The 18,459-nt window shown below is 51.5% G+C and overlaps 7 protein-coding genes across 7 annotated transcripts; 3 read left to right on the top strand and 4 right to left on the bottom strand.

Annotated features, from left to right (window-relative positions):
- Positions 1–34: 34 nt before the first annotated feature.
- M430DRAFT_105871 (hypothetical protein) lies at positions 35–2,571 on the top strand (the record flags this gene model as incomplete). The annotated part of the gene is made up of 3 exons (XM_024861037.1): positions 35–427; positions 480–2,388; positions 2,513–2,571. The coding sequence occupies 3 exons, from the start codon at positions 35–37 to the stop codon at positions 2,569–2,571; spliced, it is 2,361 nt and encodes a 786-aa protein (XP_024718966.1).
- Positions 2,572–2,750: 179 nt separating this feature from the next.
- On the bottom strand, positions 2,751–3,638 carry M430DRAFT_29548 (hypothetical protein; the record flags this gene model as incomplete). The annotated part of the gene is made up of 1 exon (XM_024865886.1): positions 2,751–3,638. One exon carries the CDS (start codon positions 3,636–3,638, stop codon positions 2,751–2,753), a length of 888 nt encoding a protein of 295 aa, XP_024718965.1.
- A 957-nt stretch (positions 3,639–4,595) lies between these two features.
- On the bottom strand, positions 4,596–5,788 carry M430DRAFT_105265 (glycoside hydrolase family 16 protein; the record flags this gene model as incomplete). Its single annotated transcript, XM_024860994.1, has 2 exons — positions 4,596–5,288; positions 5,348–5,788. The coding sequence occupies 2 exons, from the start codon at positions 5,786–5,788 to the stop codon at positions 4,596–4,598; spliced, it is 1,134 nt and encodes a 377-aa protein (XP_024718964.1).
- A 1,612-nt stretch (positions 5,789–7,400) lies between these two features.
- On the bottom strand, positions 7,401–10,072 carry M430DRAFT_52167 (hypothetical protein; the record flags this gene model as incomplete). The annotated part of the gene is made up of 3 exons (XM_024868278.1): positions 7,401–7,542; positions 7,597–9,751; positions 9,922–10,072. 3 exons carry the CDS (start codon positions 10,070–10,072, stop codon positions 7,401–7,403), a joined length of 2,448 nt encoding a protein of 815 aa, XP_024718963.1.
- A 1,718-nt stretch (positions 10,073–11,790) lies between these two features.
- On the bottom strand, positions 11,791–12,204 carry M430DRAFT_36178 (hypothetical protein). The gene has a single exon (XM_024866884.1). The coding sequence runs from the start codon at positions 12,074–12,076 to the stop codon at positions 11,903–11,905; it is 174 nt and encodes a 57-aa protein (XP_024718962.1). The 5' UTR covers positions 12,077–12,204; the 3' UTR covers positions 11,791–11,902.
- A 2-nt stretch (positions 12,205–12,206) lies between these two features.
- Positions 12,207–12,899, top strand: M430DRAFT_263156 (hypothetical protein). Its single transcript, XM_024865370.1, has one exon. The coding sequence runs from the start codon at positions 12,337–12,339 to the stop codon at positions 12,781–12,783; it is 447 nt and encodes a 148-aa protein (XP_024718961.1). The 5' UTR covers positions 12,207–12,336; the 3' UTR covers positions 12,784–12,899.
- Positions 12,900–14,007: 1,108 nt separating this feature from the next.
- On the top strand, positions 14,008–14,364 carry M430DRAFT_36177 (hypothetical protein). The gene has a single exon (XM_024866883.1). It carries the CDS (start codon positions 14,053–14,055, stop codon positions 14,341–14,343), a length of 291 nt encoding a protein of 96 aa, XP_024718960.1. The 5' UTR covers positions 14,008–14,052; the 3' UTR covers positions 14,344–14,364.
- Positions 14,365–18,459: the final 4,095 nt, after the last annotated feature.

Below are 18,459 nucleotides of genomic sequence, written 5' to 3'. Positions count from 1 at the left end.
CCGAAAGCAACCAGAGATGAGTAAAAGCGTTGGGATGATATCACGACCTGGGGTGGTTGATTTGACGCGGCCGTCGAACTTCCAACCACATACTGGGGCCAAGAGATTGGTGATCAAGAACCTCAGAACCACATCTCGGAAGGATATCGATGAATACTACGAGAGGACCTGGGCCGACCTCGATGCGGCGCTGACATCCAACTTCAATAGAGAGCAACCTGCAACACCTTTGGAAGTCTTATGTCGTGGAGTAGAAGCAATATGCCGGCGGGGCAGGGCGGAACAGCTTGCCACGCATGTCAAAGAACGTAGCAAAGCGTATCTTGAGAAGCAACTCCGGCCAATGATCGAGAAAGAGGCAGGATCAAGCAATGTGGACACACTCCGAACCGTCTACAAATACTGGACGATATGGAACGAACAATCAGTGAGTCTCTGTATACGATCTCTTCCAGGCACGATAACTAATCCCTTCTCAGATAATTATGCGCTCCATCTTCTGCTACCTCGATCGATCATACCTCCTTACCTCGAAAGACTCCCTCCAATTAGAAGACCTAGGAATCGCGCAATTTCGACATACAGTTTTCCAAAAGAGCAAAGCAAAGGGAGGCAAATCATTGGGTTCACAGGTGGTGGCAGGCATGTGTGACCTTGTCGAATATGACCGGACAGGCCAGGAAGATCTTTTTGATGCCAGCCTGCTTCGAGATTCCATAGCGATGCTACATATATTTGGGATTTATGGCAAATCGTTTGAGCCTTTATTCCTGGATTTATCCAACGAATACTTCGAGAATTTTGCGCGTGAGCGGGCGAATTCGTCCATGAAGGATTACATAACTTCTTGCGACAAGTTGCTGGACAGAGAAGGTCTCCGCTGCGACACGTACAATTTTGATAGCACTACTAAGAGGAGTCTTCTGGACAAAGCATACTACAGTCTCATAGAACAACGTTCAGACGTTCTTCTCAATGCAGAAGGTCTTTCCAAACTTATCGATAACGGCATGATGTCCTCATTGAAGGCATTATACGGTCTGCTCAGCCTTTCGAAGATTCAAGAGAAACTTAAGACGCCTTGGGAAAGCTATATCAAGAATGAGGGGTCTAGAATAGTTAGAGATAAAGAGAGGGGTGAGGATATGGTCATTCGATTGCTTGAATTAAAGAGGAGTCTGGAGTTGATAATTCGGGACGCGTTCGACAAGGATGAGGCCTTTACCTATACTCTGAGGGAGGCTTTCAGCAGCTTCATCAACGACCGGAAGAACACAGCGGCATGGGGCACGAGTAATTCAAAGGTCGGAGAAATGATTGCAAAATACATTGATGCACTGCTCCGCGGTGGCTTGAAAGCCGTACCCCGCTCCTTGGTATTTGACGCGAAGGATCGAGATGCAGCTGAGAAGCAAGGGCAAGGAAGCACTGGTGACGAAGATGCTGAACTCGACCGGCAGCTGGAACAAGGTCTCGAGCTCTTCCGTTTCATCGAAGGGAAAGATGTCTTTGAAGCCTTCTACAAGAAGGATCTTGCGCGACGGCTCTTGATGGCTCGCAGTGCAAGCCAAGATGCCGAACGGAACATGCTGGCCAAATTGAAGGCCGAGTGTGGATTCAGCTTCACGCACAACCTGGAACAGATGTTCAAAGACCAAGAGCTTGCCCGAGATGAGATGGCGGCGTACAAGCAATCGCTCGGCAGTAGCAGCAAAACCGGTGTGGACCTTCAAGTCAGCGTCCTCTCTTCTGCAGCCTGGCCAACATATCCCGATATCGAGGTCAAACTCCCCGACGAAGTCGCCAAGCACATTGAGAGATACGACCGTCATTACAAGCACAAGCATTCCGGACGCAAGTTATCATGGAAGCACGCTCTCGCCCATAGCGTCGTGCGAGCGCAATTCAACAAAGGCACACGCGAACTCGTCGTGTCCGGCTTCCAAGCCATCGTCCTCGTGCTCTTCAACAACATCCCCGCCGACGGGAACCTCTCCTACACGGACATCTCGGCCGCCACCGGCCTCGTCGACGCCGAGCTCCAGCGCACGCTGCAATCGCTCGCATGCGCCAAGTTCCGCGTCCTGACCAAGCACCCCAAGGGCCGGGACGTCAACGCGACCGATACGTTCACCGTCAACGCGAACTTCTGGGATCCGAAATTCCGCATCAAGATCAACCAGATCCAGCTGAAAGAGACCAAGGAGGAGAACCAGGAGACGCACGAGCGCGTCTACCAAGATCGCCAGTACGAGACGCAGGCGGCTATCGTGCGGATCATGAAATCGAGAAAATCTATGACGCATCAGAATCTCGTCGCCGAGGTTATTAATGCGACGAAGGGTAGGGGCATGGTGGAGTTGGGGGAGATTAAGAAGAATATTGAGAGTATGTCTGTCCCTGGCGTCCGTCCCGATTTCGTTCCATCCATCCATCCATCCTTTCATACCATACCATAGACTTTCTGGCTTGTTCGCTTGGCTAACCTAACCCCCCTCCCTCTCCTTTACAGAACTGATCGAGAAAGAATACATCGAGCGTGAAGGCAGCTCTTATGTTTACTTGGCCTAGGTTCATTTATTTTTTTTTTTTTCCCAAGAGCTGTCCTTTTTTGGACAAACAAATGAAGAACGAAGATAAAGATCAATGAGCATGAAGCGCGAAGAAGATGGCAGGAATTGAATTGTTTTTTATGTAGAATACCTACCTTACCTTACCTTATCTATCTATGTAAGGTAATCAATCAATGATCAATCCGCAATCATCAACAAACCCCTCAGCCTCCCCACCAAATCCAACAAAGCCATCCTCGGAACCCGATCCAAACCACCATTAAGCACCAATTCCGGATCCAAAAAGCGCGCACACTGATCGATCAAGAAACATCTCAGTTCGCTCTGTTTCTCCGTGTTATCGTAGACCCAAGCCAGAATTTTCAGGATCCCTGAGATTCCATCTGCTTGGCTCGCTCGGAGGAGGAGTGCGATGCATTTTATACAATCGTCCATACACTTCTGGACTTGTAGCTTTTGGGCGAAGAGCCAGAGTCTTGCTAGGATAGAGATGTGATAAGCAACGCGCGAGCTGCCGCTGTCGGCGTGTAAATCCCATCCGCCAATACCGTTATATAACCATTCCACAAACATCCCAAACACATCCTCCTCTCGTCCTGCATCCATAATAATACCCCTCTGTAATTCAAACTGCCTCACTTCCCCCATCCCCATCCCAGGCAAGCACACACGGACTGGGATCTCAATCTTCCCATCTTCATCCCCGAATCCATTACCCTCCATCGTTTTGATATCGTTCTCGAATTCCCAGCGCCATTCGCGGCGTAGCATGCGTGAGCTGATAAGTGTGGGTATGAGAATCGGGGTGCGTGGGATGGGGATTAGGGATTGGAGGAAGAATGGGGTGTGGGAGTGCAGGAGTGAGAGATGGATGCTGAATTTTTGGGGGTGGGGATGGGGGTGCGGGTGCGGGTGGGATTGGGGGGAAGGAGAGGAGGGGCGTATGATGATGGTGATGCTGTTTTGAAATGTAAGATGTGGACTGAGGAGGATCGGTGATATATTGGTGCTGCCGCTGGAAGAACTGCTGGTTTTCTTCTCCTCCTGCTCCTCCTCCTTCTCCATGGTGTTCAACAGGTTGCAACCTGGCTTGCTTGCTTGCTTGCTTGCTGGCTGGCTGATTAGGAGGTAGGTTGTATGTGTGTGTATCGTATCGTCGTCTTGTCGTATCGTATCGTATTTGCTCTATACCACCCCTACTACCCCTCCTACTGAACTATCAATCAATCAATCAGTCAAGTCCAGTCTTGAATCTCCCTCCCCTCCCCCGCGCCCTTCATCTTTCCTTAACCAAAACCAAGCCGAAAGAAAGAAAGAAGTGTCGTTTGATAGATAGATAACTCGTCGGACAAAGAAGTAACACACAGAGAGAGGAGAGAGGGAGAGAGGGAGAGAGGGAGAGAGGGAGAGAGGGAGAGAGGGAGAGAGGGAGAGAGAGAGAGAGAGAGAGAGGAGGGAGAGAGAGAGAGAGGGAGAGAGGGAGGTGGCCAGAGGATTAGATTAGATTAAGGATTAAATTGGGTTATCTTACCGTATGTACGACAGAGATAGAGGAGAACTCCTTGCTTACAAGGAAGAAAGGAACTTTTTTGCGTTTCTGTTGCTGCGGGTTATGTTGGGTTGTGATGTGATATTGATCGTAGTGGAAAGGAAAGAGCGATCGATCATCTAGGAAATTTTGTGATTGAGGGAGAGGATGCTGTATCTACCTAGGTAATGTACAGCTTGTGGTGGGGAAGAAAAAGAAGAAGAAGGGGGTGGGATATTGTTCGCTGCTGATGAGATGCGACAGACAGTGAGTGAGTGAATTATCAACTTTGAGAGCCATCATCATTATTGTCTCTGCTGCCCCCCCCCCCACACCTTCACACTTCAATAGCAACGCTTGAAATCACTCCATAATACGCTCTAATACGCTGATACCTACCTACCTTACCCTTCAACAACTACCTACTGAACAACCCTTGAATAAAAGCAAAGCAAAGCAAACCATGAACATATCCCAAACCCTTCTAAGTATCCTCAGAGAAAGGCGAATGCTAATGCATAAGGCAGCAGGATGATCATGATCGATCTCGTCCAGCGGTTCTTGATTGCCGCGGGGACCCCACCGTTCTGGTGGTAGACGGTTTGGTTGGCCGTCTCGTTGTTCTTTTGGCTGAAGAAGTACGTGCTGGCTGCCGAGACGTTCCCATCATTCAAAAGGCTAGCAGGATCAGGTGCTGTGGTTTGGTCCGGGATTGCGCAGATGGCCTCCGCAGCCGCACCACCACCGGGGTCCTTGCAGCGGGAGGCCCAATCGGATTGACGCAGAGTATCGGAAGAATTGAAGTAGGCTTTGACATAGCTAACATTGATCACAGCTTCTGCGGAGGGCGGGCCAGAAGACCAGAGCGGATTGCCGTTGCTCCACTGAGTGAGTATCATATGGCCTGGCATAGTTGGCACCGCTGAGCCGTTGATCTTGGCGAGGGCGGAACCATCAGCGTAGAAGATGACAAGGCCTGGTAGAAAATCGAAGCGGTATTCATGAAAGCCATCTGTCGGGTCGAAGGGAAGGTTTGCCACAATGTAGTCTCCGGTGCCCGCCGCATTGTATCCTGCTCTGACCGACTGCGCTGACTGGAGGACGAGATTGACCGGGAAGGTATTGGTCTCGGGAACGAAGTCGGAAGAGAGAAATTCCATGTCGATCTCCTGGCTGTCATTGAAGTACTGCAGCAGGTCAGCTCTGATCTCCCGGCAGTGTAGACTGGAGAAGAGTCTGGACTTACCCAGAAAAAAGCAGAACAGGTACCAGGAGTCAAGGTCAACTTCATAGCAGCTCGATAGGTACCCCACAACAAGTCCTCGCGAGAAGAGTCCATCTCAGCCACCTGTACATAACCATTTGCCGGGATGCCACCGCCAACAGAAAGCTGGACACCAGGCTCGCCACCAAACTCACCAGGGCCAGTCCAATTGCTCGCATTGAGGATCGGGTTGGAGAGAACATTCCGAATCGTGTAGTTCATGCCATAGGGTCCGCGGCCATCGGGTGCTGTAACGTTGAACTCCTGTCGCTTCCAGTCCGTGTCCAAGGAGATGTCTCGAATGTGGAAGAAGTCCGATTCGATGAGATCCGTAAACACAGAAGGCGTAGTAGCATTGTTGATGAAAGAGCTATAACCGCACTCACACGCCGCGGTAGCGGTACCGATCAAGATACATGTCATGCCAAGGAGCATGATCGTGGCACACATAGCTGAGCGTAGCATCGCCGTAACCATCATGGAAGCGCTGCGAGAACCAGTCCACACGGCCGCAGCGCTTGCGCTTGCAGACCGAGCAGGGAGCCAGGAGGTAGGGGTCCACCAGACCGTTCTGGTCGTCGTCGGTAGGAGGATGGAGCTGGTTGCCATAGCATCGACAGGGAACGGGGTAGACCTGCTCCTCAACGCCGAGGCGGAGTTTGGTGATGTACAAGAGGGGGCCATAGGCTCTCTTGAAGGTGATTGTGTAGTGGAAGATTTGGAATTGCATTGCATTGAAGGTGAATGTCCGTGTGGCTGGGGAAAGAGGCGTGATATGAGACGAAAGGGGGCAGAACAGTAGCCGAGGTCAAGACCAGCGACGTTATTGACAAGGAGAAGAGTTGTAGATCTGAGGTTGGAAAAGAGTTGAAATGATGGAAAGGATGTAGGTGGAAGTGAAAGAAAATAGGTAATAAAGGAGAGAGAAGTCTATTTTGAACTCGAGATCTGCCTTGTTGATATTGAAACGAGGACAGGCCGTCGCCGCACGCATGCCTGGGGCCGTCGACGACATCATCAGTGAAGACGCACTTTGAACACGGGACGAAGATGTATCTTGAGAGCCTGCTATAAGATAGAGAGTACTAACCCCCACAAGAGCGGCGTGGACTCTCAAGTAAAAGGAGGGGCAGATCTCCCCCTTAACCCCCTTGTCTGCCCGCACAGGTAAACGGGGACATGCCAACTAGCCTTCCTTGATCCTTCAAGTGGAACATGATCGACTCCATACTCATTCCCAACACTGCTGTCGTCTGAAAAGACGTCACGAGACTTGTCCGGACAGACCCTTTGACGCGCTCTCACGTGCGTGAACTCCCAAACTGAATTGAGGAGGGCGTAGGACTTACAGGTTTGCACCACGCCAGGTCCCTATTAGCAATCCAAGCACTAATTCTACAGGTTTACCGTTTCAAGTCATTTCAACAATCATAATATTCAGCCAGGAAGCAGGTATGGAGATATAATATAAATTGATATAAAGATGACCCGAGATACTGACTATCTATACACACACGTGCCCAGTATTGCCTGCCACCCCTCCATCGGTAGCAATCCACCTTTTGTATCCTGCACTGCCTTTGTCTCAACCAGGAAAGCCAAATGGAAAAAAACAAACTCGCGAGACAATCAAGTACGCAAAGCAAAACCAAGAGATGAAAAGCAAATGTATATCGAACAAGGTATCGAGGGTTAGAGAACACGATTAAATAAAGATAATCTCGGTAAAAGGACAGGGCAGAAACAACAAGTGGGCCAGCCAAGATGATGTGTGTAGAGATTAGGAACACGCACTTTTTGAGCGCGGGAGATGGTATATGAGAGATGGAGAGAATGCCCAGTATGCCCGACCAAGCCAACCCCGTATTGTTGCCCGTGACCTTTGAAGGAAATGCCAAACGCTATATGCAGTAACATAAAGGAAAATGCATTAACCAGGACAAAAACCAGATAGGAGATGAGATGAGAGGGATATCAGATGAGTCTAGTTTAAGGAGAGTGGGAAAGGAAATCATGGAGATCGTTAAGCACAGTCTTAGTACACGCTGTCCTCGTTGTCATCAGCGCCTTGTGAGATCATCGAGGGCGTGGATACGTCGGAAGCTTCGATGTCGTCCTCGTAGCCAACGAGGGCTTGGGCGTGGAGTCGGAAGGAGTCTCCCATGATCCTCGTGATACTATAGATCGTTAGTGATACTCGGCGAGAGGATGGGTGGGAAATCATGACTTACCCCCAGACGACGACTTCATCGAGCATACCGCCCCAAAGGCGGGCAACGGTTGAGCTGACCTTGGATTCATATACATCAACGGAATCGTCCTCAAAGAGATTCCGGATCTTGTTGTACATGATATGCTCTTCCTCAGTGGGAAGCTCTTCGTCATGTTCCAGACGATAGAGCCACAGACTGAGGATGACCATAAGATCCAAGCCGCAAAGGGGGTGCTCGATACTCCAGTTGGTGGCATGTGTCCTAGCCACCCAGCGGATACCTTGCAGCGCCGCGGTCTCAATGCAGTTGTAGCATTCCTGGATGACCTTGATCATCTCGCTGGATCGCTTGACCTTGTCTCTCGCATTTGACATTGCTGCAGCAACCTCGAAGGAATCGTGGTACCTCAGCGCTTCCTGGATCGATTTGAGGTCAACTTCGAGACGGGCGCGAGCGTTGCGGAACATTGCCATGGCGTTAAAGATCAAGGGATGGCCTTTATGGGGTGCGCTGAGAGGAACAGTGGCTGGCTCAGGCTCACAGAGGTCCAGGGATTTCTCCCAGGTCTCCAGAGCGAGGCGGAGCTTGTATTCCGTGACAACGTCCTGCAGGGCCTCGGGACTGCGCTTGTGGTACCAGACCTCGAGGAAGAGGGCGTTGATCATCACACGCGTGGCAAATGCGCTGTATCGTAGAGATTCGCCCTGGAAGAGATTGTCGTGGGCTTCCATGAAGGTGACGGGTTGCGACGCCTTGAGGTGCTCGGCCCAAGCAGCGTCATCAACAGTATCCTCCAAGTTCCACATGGCCTCGGTCGACGGGAGAGGCAGGTCTTCGAACTCGTTGAAGCTAATCGCAGGCGTATGGTTGTAGGTCAAGGTCAACAGGCCAAAGAAGATATACACGGCGTAGTACGTGCGCCTGCACCCCTCATCCTCAACCCACTCGGTGCGGGTGGGCTGTTCGGATCCACGAGCTTCGATCCGGAGCTTCAGCTCATACCGGTTCCCGGCGACCATGTTGGCGAGCAGACTCTTGATAGAGCACGCCCATTCCAATCCCTTGGGATCCCCACTCCAGCTTGCGAGGACCATGTTCAGCAGCGAGCTCTGCATGGTCCACAGGGGGCACTTGCGCGAGCTGAAATTCTCCTTGTTCTGCAAGAACTGGTTGACGAGCACCTTGGAGCCAATGTGACACATGTACGCCTGCTCTTGGTCGAACGCGTACAAGGCGCCAATCGACAAGACGGCGAGGAGCAGCGGCGGCGAGACCTTGGTCGGCTTGAACGAGGCAGGGTGCAAGAATGGCAAGTGATGATGGAACAAGCTGAAGTACGTCGAGAGGTACCTGTTTATTGATGCCAATCCCGGCAGGCGGAAACTACCAGGAATTGCACGCTCACTGTCGTGGCTGCGGATATTGTCGAGGATGATGTTGCGTTCCTCGTCGCTGAGAACCTGCGGGGGTTTCAGTGCGGGGGCCAGGGATGGCGAGGGCGGCTGCTGCCTGGGGGACTGCTGCGCGGGTGTGGTGGACCCGGATGGGGGCAATGAGTTGATCATTGATTGCAAGGCCGGGACCAGTCCGTTATAGCTGGACGACGCGTATTTGGTGATGGGCGGCAGCTGGTTGGGGTGCTGCTGAGGCGTGCTCACGCTGGTGAAGGAGGTCTGCGAGTCTTGAGACGTCGAGGCGGTCGAAGCAATGGAGTGCGACTTGGGTTCCGTCACCGACTGCGGCATGAAGGAGTCCCACTGCACCTGGGGGAGGGAGACAGCTCCCGAAGGATAGGTGACAGATGGCTCCATGAGCGCGGCACCCTGCGAGTAAGCCATTCCAGGTCTTTCCTCGTAGGGGTCGACGCCCGCGTTGCGCATGGCGGCGGTCGCCTTGTGATGGAGGTCGGTCATCAACATCGCGGCAGTCTCGAGATCAACCATACCGTCGCTGCTTGCCTCGATCTGCTCGAGAGCCGAGGTATCGATGGCAATGGCAGACTTGGACGGCCCAGACATAGTGGTGGCCTTGGGTCCCGCCCGTCGCTTGACGTCGCTGTGAAGAGGGATCCCTCCATCTTTGGCGTGTACCGTTCGGTCGTGTCGAAGCAGCAGATCGCGTCGCACGAAGGTACTCCTACACTTCATGCACTTGAAAGGGCGCTCCTTGGTATCTGCGAGGGCTCATTAGCATACGTAGAATGATTGCATGATGGATAATGAAGGGGGGTGGTGGGAAAGGGAAATGAAAAGGAGATTTGTTCGCCATGCGAGCGAGTCCTTGCACGCGACCCGGAAAGGAGGAGGGTGGGGGGGGGAACCACGGCAACAAACTGCAACTTACGTGATCTCTCGTGTCGACTCCGGTGCTCACTCCTGCTGAAAGCCCGATTACAGAACTGGCATTTGTATTTCTTCTCTGGGGCGAGGGATGATTTTCGAACCGTGGACGATGATGCCGCGGTGGGCAGAACAGACACGCTTGCGACAGGCATGTTGACTTTTAGGGGGGGGAGGGAGGGGGGTAGTGGAGGTTGTCGAGGGATCCAGGGGCTTCTCCTCTTCACAGATCGATGGTTGAAATCGTCTGGCTCGCGAGCGTGGGCGTAGGGCTTAAAGTGTGTCTTGATGGCTTGGATATGTGGTGTTCATTTGTTTGTCTCTTTCTGTCATCGAAGGGGGTGTTGGGTTGTATGCGTGGCCGTGGCCAGAGTCGCGAGGGCAACGGGGGATTCTCGCCTGCGCAAGAACGGGTTGCCGTCGCGTTCGACGAGGGGGTGTGGGTGGTGGTCTGGTGGGATGGAGGCGAGGGATGGGAAGTCTCGAGACAATGGCGAGAGGTCGAGGAGCGGTTGATGAAGGTGATGATGGGTAGAGATGGACGTTCGCCGAGGGCGGGATTAAGGAGTGATGGGTGAGGGTGGAAGGTGAAGGTGAAGGTGAAGATGAGGTGGAAGGGTGATGAGGTAGGTGGATGAGGGGTGAAGAAAAAGAGAGGGGAAACGAAAGAATAAGGGAAGGGGAAGGGATGTGGAAAAGAGGGACGGGGAGAGGAGCGAGGAGCGAGAGAAGTGGGCTGGCTGGCCGGCCAAGGGGTGCGCGAGGGGGGGGAGGGGTGTGCGCAGCAGGCGGAGGGGGGGGGTTAGGGAGGGATTAGGAGGGATTAGGAGGGGTGGGGGGTGGTTGGCGGGGGGGTGTGCGTAGAGCAAAGTGGGCAGACGGAGCAGTGGGAGGGGCTTCCGGGAGCCTTAGTCAGCGCGAACAGAGTCGTAGTCGCGCCCGCGGGCAGAGTCGCTTGTCCCGTTCTAGTCGCGCTGTCAGTGCTACACTATGCTACCGCGCTGCTCCTTGATACTTTCGTAGGCGTAGTCGGTGGACACGCGTTGGCCAGGGCCGGGCAAAGCGTCAAAAGAAGTGTCCAGGATGTATACGGTAGTAACAGTACATACGACACCGCACAGTGGAGAGCCACGGTGGATGAGCGTGGATGTACTGGTACACTACTGGGAGTACTACTGGCAGTCTGGGACGGCGTCGGTGCTGGGATGTACAGAGTGCTGGGATGTACTTGGTGGAGCCCTGATCCCTCGTCAGTGGATGCTGGGACCGACGGCGTCGAGAATAAAAGCGGCGGCGCGCATCCGGGCCAATCGGGACGCGGCACTGGGCGACGGCGGCGCCTGACTAAGACGGCTGGGCGAGTCCCGTGCTGGCCGCTGTAGGGGACGGAGTCGTGTAGGGAGAGGACCGAGGGGCCAGGCGCTGGGGGATGGGGGATGGGAGAGCGTGACGAGCTGAGCTTCATGCCGGTTGCTCCGTGAAGGGGGGTTTTGAGTTCTTGGATCGAAGCATTCGTGTACGGAAATCGTCGTGGGATACAGCTATGAGAGACAGACAGATGGACAGACAGAGACAAACACACAGACAGACACAACAATCCTCCGTACGAATAACAATACACGGTACGACGACTACTCGGCGGGAACGGGCAGTGCAAGGTACCTTGCCTTACCAAGGTTGCTGGAGTCGGTCGGTAGGATGTGCACACTACCGCCCCCCCCGCCCCAATACCGAGGTATCCCATGTAGCATCTACTCCGCACATCCTATTGTTGCTGCTGCTACGGCTACAGCTGCTCTGCTCTGCTCTGCTACAGCTGCTGGGACTATTATTACTATTCCTACTCTCCCACGATCACCACGACTATTATTCCCCCAGTAACTATTACCATTGTTACCATTATCACTGCCCCCCCTTAACTACTTCTCAAGTAGGTACAGTATACTACTAACTACAGTCTACTGCTACACCAAGTAGTATATACTTCAGTAGTCCGTCCCCCCATCCCGTACTACCGTCCGATAGTGCAGTCGTGCCACTTGGTGTCCGATCAACCCAGATCCAACAACACGCCTCTCTCTCTTCGCCCCGCGGAAAGGCTTTGCCTCGACACCAATGAACCCCCCTCCCTCACGCGCGACTCGCTGGCATCTCGTCATTGATTCAGGTTCAGGAGGGGTATCATTGCCCCCCCCAAACTTTCCAAGCAAACAAGTTAAACAACTTGAGAATCCTCCGCCCTGCCAAGATCACTTCGCTATAATGATTTGACTCGGGTCACGATGGGCGGGCACGCGCTCATTGACAGCGATAATGCGCCAACTCAGCACTCTCGTTTCTATCTGTCAATGAGAAGGGAGCGCGGGGGGTGCGTGGTTACTTGGAGGCCTGGGAAAAAAAGAAAAGAAAAGAAAAGAAGATGTTCGTTGTACACGTCTGTTTGTCTGTCTGTTCGTTGTCTATAGACTATACATACATGTACATTGCCTATACATATACCTACATATACATCCATCATCCATGTACCGCGTCTGTCTGTACACAGCCCCGAGAGATCAAATCTCCTGCAGGCGCAGCAGCACATCTGGATCAGACGGAGATTTTGAATTTGGATTATTGGAAAATCTCAGGCGCATCGTCATATTTCATTCAGGTCTTGTCTTACTTTTCTAGAATAGATAGATACCCCCTTATTGTGCCTTTACCCCTCCTGGATTCTCACTCCCCCTTTCTTTTCTTGCTTCTGTCCTTCTTCTTCTTCTTCTTCTTCTCTCCCCCTCTCTCTGCCCCCCTCTCTCCCGCCCCCCTCTCTAAGGTACCTCCCCCTCTCAACGCAGCCATCATACCGTATCTATCTATCATGTGAAGAGCGGGGCCGAGCAATCAATCACCCCTCACATAACATCCGTCCCTCCCTCCCTACCTCCCTCCCTACCTACATATCCAACTTACCTTACCTTACCTTACATACAAATCACACCGCCAAGTCACATGCCCTGTATACACATTCATTCCCCCCTCACCGCACACCACACCACACTACACACTACACACTACACCGCACAATCCAATCCAATCCAACCCAAACCCCAACCGACTAACTAACTACTGCTGTATACCGCCTCTCTCCCGCCCTCCCGCAAGTTCGCAGCTGTCTTACGCAAGGCCCCGCCGGCGGCTTGGGATCCCGTGCTGCCGCCGGGAACGTCCTGCTGTAGCTGCCGCGTGGGGGCTTTTTTCGCATTTCGCATTTCGCATTTCGCATTATTCGCATCTAGATTGTTTTGTTTGTCCCTTTTGTTTCTTTCTTTCTTTTCTTTTTCTCATCCCATTCCACTTCCACCCTATCTACCTTATCTATTCGCCCCTCCAAACACAAAAAATACCCCTCAGAAAAATTGATATCTTTCGTAAATGATTAAACAAATCAATCAAATCTATCTATCCCTTCTTCCCGATCCTATCTACAAAGAACCTCCCTCCCTCCCTCTTCTCTGATCAGCGCGCGCAGCAGGTAGGTCAAAGCCAAGCTAAAGCCAGGTACCTTACCTTACCTTACCTTACCTTACGGTAACGCCCCACCCAAGGCTCAAGGTAGCGCGCGTCGCGGGTGCTAGGGTAACGGTTCCCCGAGTCTGCCGCTGCATTTGCATTTGCATTTGCATGTGCATTGTCCATCGGGTATCGAATCGAATCGAATTGGGGATCTATGGTATAGCGTGGTGTAGTGTAGTGTAGTGTGAAGATGATATAGATTGTATAGATTGTATAGATAGATGATGGATGGTATGGATGGATGGTATGGAAAACGGGTGGGAGATGGGATAAGGGGGGAGATGGGATAGGGGGGAGGGGCAGTCAGTGTGCGTGGTGAGAAAATGTATGATAGGATGGGATGATAAGTGTAAGAGTAAGAGTAAGGTAAGAGGGGGATGGGATGGGAGTGAAGGGAGAGGATGGAATGACTCGTGATAGATAGATATCTTTTTTTTTTGCTTTTGCTTTTTCTGTTTCGTTTTGTTTTGTTTCGTTTTGTTTAAAGGGATGCGATGCGATCGATAGGATATGATATGATATGTTTGATATGTACCTAAGGTAAGGTTTCCATCCCTAGGTAAGGTAGATTCCAGCTACCATGCCATGCCATGCTATGCCATTGACCAAATTTCCATCCCTCAGGTACCTTACCTTACCTTACCTTACCTTACCTATCCGCAGCCCCTCACAGACTGGACTCCCCTCCATGATCCCATCCATCCATCCATCCATCCATCCATCACTCAATCCAATCCAATCCATCACTCCCTCAAAAAAATACGATGATCCATCAGCCTATCTATCACCCTACCAACCCGAGTCAGTACTCAGTAGTCCCCGTCCCCCGGTACCTATCCGCGGCGCGCAACCAAATTTCCAAGCTCCATAAATACCTATGGCTGGCCCCCCCCCCCCTTACCCTAGCTACCTTAGTCGCCCGAGACATTGGGATTCAGAATACTACTCGTCATATTTTCCAGCTTTTCGTTTTTTTTTTCGTTTGTGTGGTACCGGGGATTCGGATAGATTGATAGATAGATAGATAGGTACCTTGCTATGAGCCGGAAGGTAAGGTAGGTAGCTATGGAAGTGTTTGGTTTTTTTTTTTTTTAGTTTCGTGTTTGTGTGTATGTGGATGTGGGATGCGTGGGGGGGGGGGGCTTTTTAAAAGCATGAAGAGAGAGAGAAGAGAAGAGAGCACACGTGGGCATTATCTGATATCTGATATGTATGTACCTTGCATAAGGTACATACATACTCTGTACAGAATAAGGTACGTATTGTTGTAGCTAGCCAGCCAGCCAGCGTACAGCAGCAGCCTCTCCTCTCCTCTCCTCCCGTCTTCATGAATCAAGCAAACAAGCACAAGTTCATACCTTACCTTACCTTACATATCCCATCCCTCCCTCCCTCCCTCCCTCCCTCCCTCCCTCCCTAGCTACCTTACCTTACCTTACCTTACCTAGCGCTACTACAACATCACATACCTACCAAAATGCGAGATCCGATCCTCCCCCCCTCCCCAAAAAAACGAGATTCCAATCCCAAGAGCCGGGCCTTGGGGGATTAGCTTTTTCTTTTCCTTGGGACATCGCGTCGCGCTCCGGGTTCCGCGGGGAGGGGGGGGGCGCCCATCGGTAGTGTCTCTGACTCTCTCTGTTCTTCTTTTTCCCTTTCCTGTTCCTGAACCTAGCTTAGTAGTTTTCGCTATGGGCTGGCTAGGTACTTATGGAGGGGAGGGGTGGTAATATAGGTAGGTAGGGGAGTTTCGTGTGATTGATTCGTGGGATCTTCTTGGCACGCACGCACACGCGTTTGGACTACTGGACAGGTAACGGGACGGACGGGGGCCGCGGGATGGGATGGGATGGGATGGGTGGGGTGGGGGGGTCGGTCATGTGATCTCGGGTAGCTGACGGGAGTGAGGTGTGTGTGCGGGTCCTGTTGTATCCGGCTGCGAACTGTTTTGTTGTTTGTGCTTTTACTCTCTGTCTGTCTGTCTGTAGGTACCTGATGATGAGGTGTTTAGACAGTCAGTTGCTTGGATCCCTCCTTTCCTTTCCTTTCCTTGCCTCCCTACCTATCTATATAGACAGATAATAACATCATTCTTCACAAAGAACCAAAGAACCTCTTCATTCATCGACTCGTCTCGGCCTCCGGATTCCACCACACGAGTGGGACGGGCCTGTCCTTCCACGCCTTCGGTAACACCGCACCACACAGCTTCGGGCATGGCGCGCACGTTGTTGGAGCGATCGGCGGCTGTGCAGGGATCGCCTCGCTCTGCATAAGGTAAGAAGGAAGGGCCAGGGATTTTGATGGAAATGATGGATCATGGATGGATGGATCATGGATGTGTGGATGTGGATGTGGATGTGGACATGAGCAACTTTTTCTTACGAGGGAGTGAGTAGTAGTGTGTATAGATTCCGGTCGGTTGGGAGTTATGTATAGGTACAATAGGTACGGGATGATTAAATCGAACGAGGTACGATAGATAGAGAGCTTGGATGTGGATAGATACCTAGGAAGCTTCTATGGCGACGTATCTGAATGACACAGTGGTATATATACACACCTTACTTACAGTATGTACAGATGCACACATGAAATGAGCATAATCCGATTCGCATCTCGATGATCGCGCAAGGTACCGTTCCGTACCTGACCTTACACTCCCCTCCAAAGCCAAGCCAAGCCGAACTCAAAACTCGGGTCGGGTCGGATTCCGTCTCTTATCTAGGGCCCGAGGCGAACAAGGCCCCACCACCAAAGAGGCAGCTCGGTCGACGGCTCCTAATCTCCTGTCCTGTCCCTGCCCTGCTTTCAGGGGTTTCCGGAACACGAAGAGAGAGAGAGAGAGAGAGAGAGATTTCGGATTATGGAGTTTGGGGGATGTGCGAGAGGAGGGGGGGGAGGATGATGGAGGGGAATATTTTGAAGAATTTGATGGAATTGAATTGAATTGAATAGGATGGGATGGGATGGGATGGGAAAGAAATATGGAAGGCAAGGAAGGAATTAAAAAAAAGAGCAAAACCACTCACTCACTCACTCGTTCATCTATCTCTCAACCCCTCCCTCCCTCTCAAGATACCTTACTCAACTCTTAAAAGCCAGCCACACAGTGCGCACACGCATCTATCCACATGCCACATGCCACCCACAATCTCTACTACTTACTACCTTACTATCTCTTATTTACCTAGTACCAAGTTACAACTTACGACCAACCGTTAATAATCCGCCTCATCAAATTCTAACGACGCTTCATATCATGTCTTACATTTCTGAGCCTCCCTGTCCTGCCACATGGCTGGCTCGCTCACCGCGACGACGGAATATCAATCCGGCTACCTACTTGCGTTCGTTCCATTATTAGTGACCGCCTCTTTTACCTCCCCGCCAAGTTGCCAACCAACCTATCATATCCTAACTATTAAATACTACAGTGCTACACCGTTTGTTATTACAAGGCTTCTTGAACTGAGGTACCTGCCACGGCTTCTTTCCTCTCTATAGTGAGTGGAGTATCATGATCCGGCAAGCGAACACCGTGATAACGAAAAGAAAACGGGTGATGGATAAGGGTAAGGTAAGGTAAAGTAAGGTAAGGTAAGGTAATAGCTTTATTGTTGATTAGGATAAGGAGCTGAGGTGATGACTGGATATCTATCGTCTTGTGAGTAACTGTAAGTAAGGTAAGTAAGTGTAACGAAAGAGTGTTTGAGATTTTTTGGACCTGGCCTGCCTGGAGGCATGTGATGGGGAGGAGAGTGATTTTTTCTTTCTAGTTAGTTAGGGGGGGGGGGGAGGGGGTTATGGACCTACTGATGATGATGATGATGATGATGATGATGATATTATGATCTATGGTACAGTAGAAGTAGAATCAGAAGATCAATCAATCAACCATGAATGACTCTAGAAAGCAGACATACCCCCCCCTCCCCTAAACAAGCTCAGTAAAAGAAAAAGTAAAGTAAGAATCTCGCAGAATCCCAAATCCCAACTATAGCACATGAATACCTAAATCCCATCCTATCCTTCTAAGTGTGAGATCTTTCTTAAATATACCTTAAGAAGGGGCAGATACCTTAATTGTAGAATAGGATAGGAGAGGAGAGTAAAGGTCGGGGTTGGTTAATGGGATGTTCTGTTATTTGTAACTTTAGGTAAGGTAAAGTGAGGTAGGTAGGATCAAAATCTGGAGATAGAGATACAGAGGCTGGGAATAGCTTCATTAATAACCAGAACTCTATACCTATCTATCTATCTATCTATCTATCTATCTACTATCCCACGAATACCCCCTCTCTCCCGAGCGAAACGAGTATCTCGTCGCGCCTCCTTCCCTACGAATCCTGCGTGTTCCAGGCACAGCCCATCCATCCATCCATCCCGAGAGAGCTCGCTCGCTCGCTCGGCTGTCTCGAAACACCTCCCTCCCATCCCGCCCCCTAGTCAATATGCCATGCCATTTTTTTTCGCATGCCCTACTGTACCGTGCCGCTCCGACCGTTACACAGAAGATGCATGGATGATGGTAGGGCGCTGTCGTCCGGCCGGAGATACTTGATCTTTTTCCTGAAGATCCCCCCTGGGCTACCTAGCCGTGCCGTGCTGGCGAGCCGAGGAGGGTGGGACACGTGATCTGGCATAGATCGAGAGGCGCGGGGTCTTCCATTGGTAAGGTACAGTAAGGTAAGGTAAGGTACGGTGAGGTGAGGTGAGGTGAGGTGAGGTGAGGTGCTCATGCAGATGGAGAGCCTGGAGGGACGAGGAGGGAGGATGTTACGATGGGGGAGAGAGCCTAGAGGAGTGCGTTGGGCCGTTGGCAGATCTCTAACGGTGGGCAGATCTCTAACGGTGGGCGAGGGACCTGCTGTATAGGTACAGGAGAGGCAGATGCTCGGAGACTGGAGCGTTTCCGGGGTGGGATGTGCTCAAGACTCTCCGGTTGAGATGGAGGAGACAGTCCAACACATTCGTACTTCGCATG

This window comes from Amorphotheca resinae (genome assembly GCF_003019875.1).
Source record: "Amorphotheca resinae ATCC 22711 unplaced genomic scaffold M430scaffold_9, whole genome shotgun sequence".
Lineage (NCBI taxonomy): Eukaryota > Fungi > Ascomycota > Leotiomycetes > Helotiales > Amorphothecaceae > Amorphotheca > Amorphotheca resinae.
The sequence above is the reverse complement of the archived record's forward strand: the minus strand, read 5'-3'. Positions and strand labels throughout refer to the sequence as shown.